This window comes from Erithacus rubecula (assembly GCF_903797595.1).
Source record: "Erithacus rubecula genome assembly, chromosome: 9".
NCBI classification, from domain to species: Eukaryota; Metazoa; Chordata; class Aves; order Passeriformes; family Muscicapidae; genus Erithacus; species Erithacus rubecula.
Genome location: NC_136660.1, coordinates 602984 through 610725, shown reverse-complemented (window position 1 = coordinate 610725; position 7742 = coordinate 602984). Strand labels below are relative to the sequence as shown.

At 48.5% G+C, this 7742-nt stretch overlaps 1 protein-coding gene across 2 annotated transcripts; it reads left to right on the top strand.

The window, feature by feature from the left end:
* Nucleotides 1-5929: 5929 nt before the first annotated feature.
* LOC306805196 (uncharacterized protein) lies at nucleotides 5930-7316 on the top strand. Of its 2 annotated transcripts, none has more exons than XM_079312692.1 (2): nucleotides 5930-6470; nucleotides 6555-7316. In XM_079312692.1, exons 1-2 carry the CDS (start codon nucleotides 6275-6277, stop codon nucleotides 7196-7198), a joined length of 840 nt encoding a protein of 279 aa, XP_079168818.1. In that variant the 5' UTR covers nucleotides 5930-6274; the 3' UTR covers nucleotides 7199-7316. The 2 variants fall into 2 exon arrangements, with proteins under 2 accessions (XP_079168818.1, XP_079168817.1); XM_079312691.1 differs by having other exon boundaries at nucleotides 5933-6470; nucleotides 6552-7316.
* The last annotated feature ends 426 nt before the right edge of the window (nucleotides 7317-7742 follow it).

The following is a 7742-nucleotide window of genomic DNA, read 5'->3' as shown; positions in this document are numbered from 1 at the left end:
AACTCCAAGAAAGGGACAGGGAGTCTTCACCTCCCCCTGTCACTAGCCATCTTAACATGTCAATGGAAAAAAATTCCAGACTGAGAGAGAGGGGAAAAAAAAAAAAGAAAAAAAACAACCCCCAACAACTTTATAATCTAATTCTCTGTACATCAGCCATTGGTTTGACACGTCAGCTACTGGACAGGTTGTAATGACTGCCAAGTCGCCCTCCTTCATGGGGGTTTCCCTGCACTTCTGCCAGTGCTGGACTACTGCGTCACTATTTTGGACAGGGAGTCCACTGTCCTCTCACAGCGCGGGAACTCTGCCCTGAGGGGATCAGCTACACAGGGATTTCCATCAGGATAAGACAACTTTGCGAAGCTTGGGTTAATCTCAGGGTAAGGCGATTCTGTGATGTATGGGTTAATCTCAGGGTTGTATACAGGTTCAGGTGGTGCTAAGGGTTCAGGGGAATCAGCTTCTGAAGCTGTGGAATGTCTGACAATTGCTTGACTTCTTTAATGGCCACCATGATTGTCCCTTATGTAGCAAGGTGCCCACAAGCTTTGGCATAATTTTGGCAAAACCAGAAAGTCTCTTCCCTACCAATTGCCAGGCTTCTGATTGAAATCAGGGAAAATCTTCCATGTGGTTAGACACCCAGTCCAGCAGGGTGCTTAATTTCACATTAGCAATACTAATAGTTTGCTGATGTAGGAGCAACTGTATCTGGTCCAAACTCCTGCTTTGTTCCAAGGACATTCCACCTCCTATATTTGCCCCCACTGGTCTACTCACTCTCTAGGTGAGGTGCGCACACTTTTGGATTTGTAAATTCCTTCCAGAAGTCTTCCTGGATCCTTCCCCGGCTCCTTTTCCTGGACTCTTCCTTGACCAGGGAGCCAGTTCCTTGACCAGGGAGCGGTCTCCACACCCTGTACTGCCTTACAGGTCCAGATTCAGGCCAGCCATGACATGGATCCTCTAATGCATCCAAAGAAGATTGCTTTATTGCAGAGATCAACCCCCTTTTTTACCCTTAACTCCACCTAGCACAACTGAAACCAAACCAAAGCCTAACAGAACTTAACTAAAAGAGGGCATCCATTGGCTGGCTCAGCTGCAGTGCTGCTGCCCACGCATCCTTCCACCCAATCAGCTTCCGGCTCATGCACTGTCCCTGAGTTCCTCCAGCCAATCACAATCTCACTTCCAGCTGTCACTCGACTGACTCTCCTCACTCCTAAGTGCCTCTCACCCCTCAACCAACTTTCAACTGTTCAGCCTGCAACTGTGCCTTCCTATAGGGCCTTCTGGTGACCATAAGCCTTAACAACTTTAACAATTATAACCCCATATCCTACAGCTGTCAAGCTGTGCTTTGGGAAGGTTTTCACTCTTTTGTTTTCAGGACTGATATTTCTTGAATGAAGATTGCTAGTTTCATAGAAAACTCTCATATGGTATTTCTTATTTCCAGATATGTTCACAGAGCAGGACTCAAACCTGCACAAATGCTACTCCATTTACCAAGTGAATAACTTTTGCTCACCTTCTTGACTACTGTATATCGTTATTAACCTGAAACCATCTGCACCATATATATCTTATATCACAATATATATATATATATCTTATATCACAATAAACTCTCTTTTTAGTTCTCCAGCTTTTGTTTCACTCCGGCGTGGTCCCAAGTGCAGGGCAGCATGCAGGGGCAGCTCCCAGTCTGGCACAGTCCCGAGTGTAGGGCAGCAGCCGTGACTTCAGCAGGTGGGGCAAGAGAGAGAGAGAGAGGGTGAGAAGAAGGTGAGGCATGGGCCTCCCCCATGGGGTGCCCATGCGGGGGGCTGCCTGTAAGCCCTCCTGCTCCCAGAGCGAGCCGCTAGGGTGGAGCTTGCCCTTGTTGGAGCCACCATGGTGCAATGCTAGCAGCGGTGGGAGGCAGTGAGGGACAGCGTTGAAGGCACTGCTGTGAGTAGAAAGAGAGGGGTGGGGAGGGGGTGGTCTGTCACGAGCAGTACATGATAAGACCATGGCAGAGATAGCCTTAATCTCTCACTAGTTCTCCAAACCTCCCCAAATTGTTTGTCTTTGCTTTCTTAGAGGAAAGCAAAATTCCTTTTTTCTTTCTTTCTTTTTCTTTTCACTTTTAGGAAGACTTTTGTTAACTCTGTTTCAAAGTCACTGTCATCCCTTCAGAATAGCCTGGAGTTTCCTTACCATGTGTACCTGATCCTCAAGAGTCTGTGAGATACCCTCCACAAAAAATGGAGACTACAGGTACCACCCACTTCAATTAAAGGCTAAGAAGTGCTCCTTGACAAAACACAACCCTTCTTTTCCCTCCTGCCCTTGTAGAGTAAGAGACAGGAGGCAAGAATCCAGTATGGTCTCTCTTTGACCTTTCCTTTAAGACAGCATTGTCTGTGCCCACCTCAAAAGCACACAGGGTGCTACTATTCTCTTTCCAGGACCTCACAAGGAGTGCTGCAGCATAGGTCTGTGAAGCAAAACAATTAAATATTGCCCAGAGGATAAAAGGCAGTACATGTGATTCATCTCATGTCAAGACTGGCCTGGCCTTTATAATTTGTGCTTATGTTTTAATGTTTTAATGTTTTAATTGCAGACATAATTAACTGGTTAAGTAGTATGAGGAAAGGCAAAAAAGTGAAGAAGACTGTGCCACAATGTCCTACCCATACTCCCTTCTCCTGTCCCCATCCCCACCTGTGTTGTAATCCCACAGGGAGAGAACCATGAAGAAGTTGGGGCCAGGAGAGCTCTAGGGGAGTGCTGCACACGTTTGTGCCAGTGTACATGGCTCTGTGTGCATGCATAGGTGCTGAGGTGCACATGTCAGTGTACAGAACTGTGTGCGTGTATTAAATTGCACACTCTCAAGTGCGAGTGGATTTGCACAGCTCTGTGCTTATGAGTGTGCACAGGCTCTGCAGAGGTGAGCATGACCCTGTGTGTGTGTGTTTGTGTGTGTGTACAAGTGTGTGCTACTAGCAACTACCATGGCTCTCTGCAGGTAAGCAGGTGCCTGTGTGTGTGCACTAGGTCTGCACATGTCCCTGAGTACACACACAAATTAGGTATGCCCAGAGACATAACTCCAAAAACACAGCTCTAGATACACAGCTCTGTTCATCCAGATGCTGTCCCACTTTTTTTTTGGGAAAAACAGACTTGTGTTTCTGGGTGTTTGTGTCTGTGTCTGTTTCACTGAAGAGCCACTCTTCTCGTAGAAAGTAGAATTTGCCTCTGTGTTTCCCTTTTATAACTGTTAAAGCATAGAAAGGCTGCCTGCCCTAAAAAGAAGGACCTTGAAGGGGCATTCTTTTGTCCCTTTTCTTTAGGAGAACTATCCTTTCCCATGATCCTAAGGACTGGACAGTCTAGCGCAGCTGAGGTCCCAGCTGGGTGCAAGATGAACAAGCAGCTGTGGCCAAAAAGCTTTTGCTAAAGCCATAAAGTTTTGGGAGATGCTGCTGGCAAATCCTGATGTGGTGTTGTCTTCCTCTAGTCACTGTCCCTGTGCTATTGAGAGAGTAACTGCTGAAGATATTCACTCTACCTTGACCAAAAAGGAGACCCCTTTTGCCTTTTTCAGTAGCTGCCAGTCCCATTTGTCACCTTTCTCACAAAGTCACCCTCTTCAACCTTAAGTGCAGCCCACAGTGTAAATGCAGCAGTGTCCCACATCAATGACAATTGCTGCTTGTGCCTTTCACTTGCCAGCATAAAACCACAGCATTTTCTCTTGTCTTGGGAGAAGCCCACGTCACTGGCACACCCCCATAGCCTAGAGTGGCAGACATCCAAGTCTTGCAACCACAGACAAGCCTAGAACATACTAGAGATCCTGAGAACCAAAGATTGAGGGGATGTGTGTAAGCTAGTGAGCTTTGATGCTACAAGAAATGTCTAAATAAATCTACCTGCTTATTAGAGAAAAACAACTTGCACTTTATTTTTTTTTATGCTAATAGCTTTATTTTCCATGTAAGTTCAACTAGGATAACTGCAGTGTCTCTGTCAGATTTAATAGCTAGGGGACACCTACCTGCAATACTTCATAAGCCAGCTTTAAGGTTCTGGCCAGGCTGACAAGATTGCTTGACCTCTGCTGCTTCTCCTCTTTAGAAAAAGAAATCCAGTGAAACAACCAGTGAGAGAAGATTGACTTTTAAACAAAGACCAAAACGTAACCAAAGAAGCCCTCAAGGCATCCAAAAAAGTAGAGTCAAGTTTCCACCAGCCAGCTCAAGAACTGCTTAAGTAACACTTTAAGATAAGAATTTGAATTATATTAGTCATCAATGTAATTGTCTGTGGAGGCCTGTGGGCTGCTAGGGAACTTCCTGGGGCTATGCCTGGAAGAATGTCCCCTAGGACTTTAACCTCTCCCATGGACTCCTGTGACACGCTGTCAGTCAACCCCAGTGCCACTCCCCTTGTTGGCCCATTGGCTGTTCAACCCCCTGTTAACCATATATGATCAAGGTTCTATCAGTTTCTTTGTACCCTCATTGATCTGTACCCCTGTCTGTTTACCTTACTGTTTCCCTACTGGTCACTGTATTCTTTTTCCTGCCCACACCTTCAGGCGATTGGTTGTTGCTGTTGACTCCACCCCTTGTACCAGTATATAATCTGGACCCTCTACCTCTCCTTTTGTCCCTGGACCCTTTCAGTGTGCAGGTGCAATAAACTACCACTGGAAACCTGTACAAAGACCCTTCTTGCCTTCACCATTTTAGATAACCAGCTGCTGCGTGTGAGTGGGGGGTTTGTTGTGTGCTTGCTGGAGTGCTCTCCTCATGGAGATGATTCAGGCAGGTTGTGGCAACCTACCATCTGCTCACACTGCAACAATTGCCCTTTTGTAAATAGGTGAGAATTACAAGAGTCTGTTGAGGGGAGAAACAGTGAGAAATGTTAAGATGATGTCTTGGTTTTAAAGACAGGTGTCTGCTGAGGAAGGCAGGAGCCTCCCTTGAAATGGAAAATGTAAACTCCCTCCCTCCGAATTATTACAATTTTGAAATTAAGGAACTCTCAGGCAAAGATATGGGAATAGTTATAACAGTTCTTTACTAGGAAAATTAAAATAATACAGTAATACAAAAAACCAAAACACAGATAGAGTCAGAATACAACCTGACACCCCATCAGTTAGCGTGGTGGTAGCAGTCCCCATAAATGGTGGCTGCAGTCCTCCTGGAGTCACAGATGTAGTTCAGTTAAAGCAGTGGCCCTGTAGAAGTGTGTCGTTTTCCTCGAAAGGTTCAATGATGTTAAAGGAGTCTGGTTTTCCTCTGGGAATCCAGTGGAAGAAGGGTGCTCTGATGCCCCAAATCTCAGATTTTATCTAGATAGGAAATGCTTGTCTCCCCACCCTGGGTGGAGCATCTCTCAATGGGATGATGTAATTTTATCAGTCATGCAGTGGGACTCAATGGCCCATTAACAGAAGGTATTTCCCTGGATGAAGGATGGGTCATGAAAAAGATAAAGTACTCCCCCACCTGGTTTTAACAGATTTTTTTTTTTTAAACATTAAGAGCAAATATCCCCATGTGGAGATAAAGATCACTGCCCCACCTGGCTTCGAGAGATGGTGATAGAATATATACTTTTTTGGTTACATCCTGCATTGCAACCCAAGACAGGTGATTCACTTAAAAACTGACATGTGAAACATGATGGGAGCCAGAGGGCAAGACCAGGTTAGCCCCTGTGCTCACCACTGAGATTATAATCCTCCTGCAGGCAGCAACCCCATAGAGTCATTCCATCCCCATACTTGCTGGAGCAGGTATTGATGGGAAAAACAACTATGACAATGGAACCTCCAGAACACTGTTTGCCCCAACAGTCGCCTTGGTGATAGAACCTTCCCAAGTGTTGCTTGTCCCAGGCAACCTCCAGACTGCCCAAGCACCATGGCAGGTACAGCAGCGTAGTCCTGCTCCTCCTGGGGCTCCTGCCCTCCAGGTATCCCTAGCTTGCTCTGCCTGCCAGTATCTCACCCCATCACCCCTCTCTTCTTCCCCCAACAGAGAGGTTCCCTCTCCAGGTGACAGTGGTGAAGGTGCCTGGCGTGAGCTTCCCTGCCCTGGGAGCTGCCTGGGAGCTGACTTCTGTCCCTAGGCTGCCACTGTCCTCTGGGCCTGTCCAGCTCCATACTGGCTCCCACCAGCTGGTCCCAGTCACCACTAGGCGGGGGGTCCCAGGGACCCTGGGGCAGGTGGTGCATCTTCCCCAGCTGGTGCAGATGCCCCTCGGGGCTTCTCTCTGTCCCCCTGCCTATGGTTGGGTACAGCAGGTGGTGATGGGGACACTGCTGCCTCACCAGCCAAGAGCTGTGGTCCAGGAAGAGGCCCTTTACCCCGTAGGCTCTAGTGTGTTCCACATCCACCACCAACCTGCCCTGGCTCTATTAGCTGACACAACTACAGTGGAACCTGAAGGTAAGCTTTGGGGAGTGGCAAAGCCCATGCACTGGCAGACAAGCTGTGGAAAACTTAAGTCTCTTGGGGTTCCATTTGCAGAAGTGGTGACCACGGATCTGCCAGGGGAGGGACCAGCTGCCACCACAGAGGCCAATCCTGAGCAGGCAGGAGACAGCACCAACACCCATCTGTTTGCCTGGCCTGACACCAGAGTGAGCGAGGACACCACCCTTGACAGCCCCAACAGCTCCACCTTGGATGCTCTACTGGAAGAACTGTCTGAGTACCTGGAGGACAGTAGCTGCCTTGACAAGCAAGCAGAGTTGGCACAGCAAGGGGACAATGAGGACACCATCTTGGCCGCCAATGTCCCCAGTCTGATGGCTGAGGACCTTGATGAGTTCCTTGAATTCTGTGAATGCCTGCTGGAAGATGACCATCCCAAGAAGCCGGTGGTGGAGGCACAGCAACGGAACAGCCAGGATGCCATGCCTGCCATCCTCAACCTGACCCCCTCTACCAGCTCACCCACTGCCTCCCGGCCTCACTCACCCCATACGGCTGAGATGGAGGAGGAGGCACTGCAGAGGCAGCCACCAGGCATCATCACTATCCGTGTACGCCCCAAAACAAGAGAGCTAGCAGCAGCCAGGCCGAGAACTCTATGCCAGCCAGCACTTGCACGAGCTAAGAGACCTTCCCGCAGGACCATGGCCCAGCCAGCAAGAAAAAGACGACGACATTGATGCAGCAGCCAGGCCAGAAGACACCCCGAGCCAGTGACCTACATCCAGACCCCCAGCTGCAGCACTCTCTTACACTCTTCACTCCCATTAAGTCATTAAAGACTTATTTTGCAGCTCATCTGTCTTTTGGGGGTCATAGTCACAGTGAGAGTGGGGTGATGCCTAAGGGCAGCCCTGTACCCACCCCATATGGGGTCAGGCTGGGCTGGGAATGGTGACCAAGAGGATGGCTATGGGGGCATTGCTCCAGGCACTGGGCACCTGTGGGGGAAACCACATTGGTAAGAGTCCTCAGAGCACCAAGCAGCAGAACAGGCACTGCAGTTACCAGGAGCATGGTGAGCTTCCCACTTGGTTTTGCTGCGAGAGGACAGGGAAAGAGGGACCTGTCCCAAGCAGGGAGACCTTTCCTTGTCAGGGAATGGATGAAATCGAACACTGGGGTGGTTCTGTTTGGGATGTTGAAATGTCACAAGTGCTGCATAGGGATTTTTCATTTGCCACAGGAAAATTTCTTACCTCTAAAGCCACCAACCCTCTGTGC

Bases quoted from the DNA above. Each gene is read 5' to 3' on its own strand.
- LOC306805196 (XM_079312691.1), top strand. From the start codon at position 6,275: ATGCCCCTCGGGGCTTCTCTCTGTCCCCCTGCCTATGGTTGGGTACAG. The intron at 6,471-6,551 runs GTAAGCTTTGGG...TTCCATTTGCAG, and splicing joins AACTACAGTGGAACCTGAAG to AAGTGGTGACCACGGATCTG.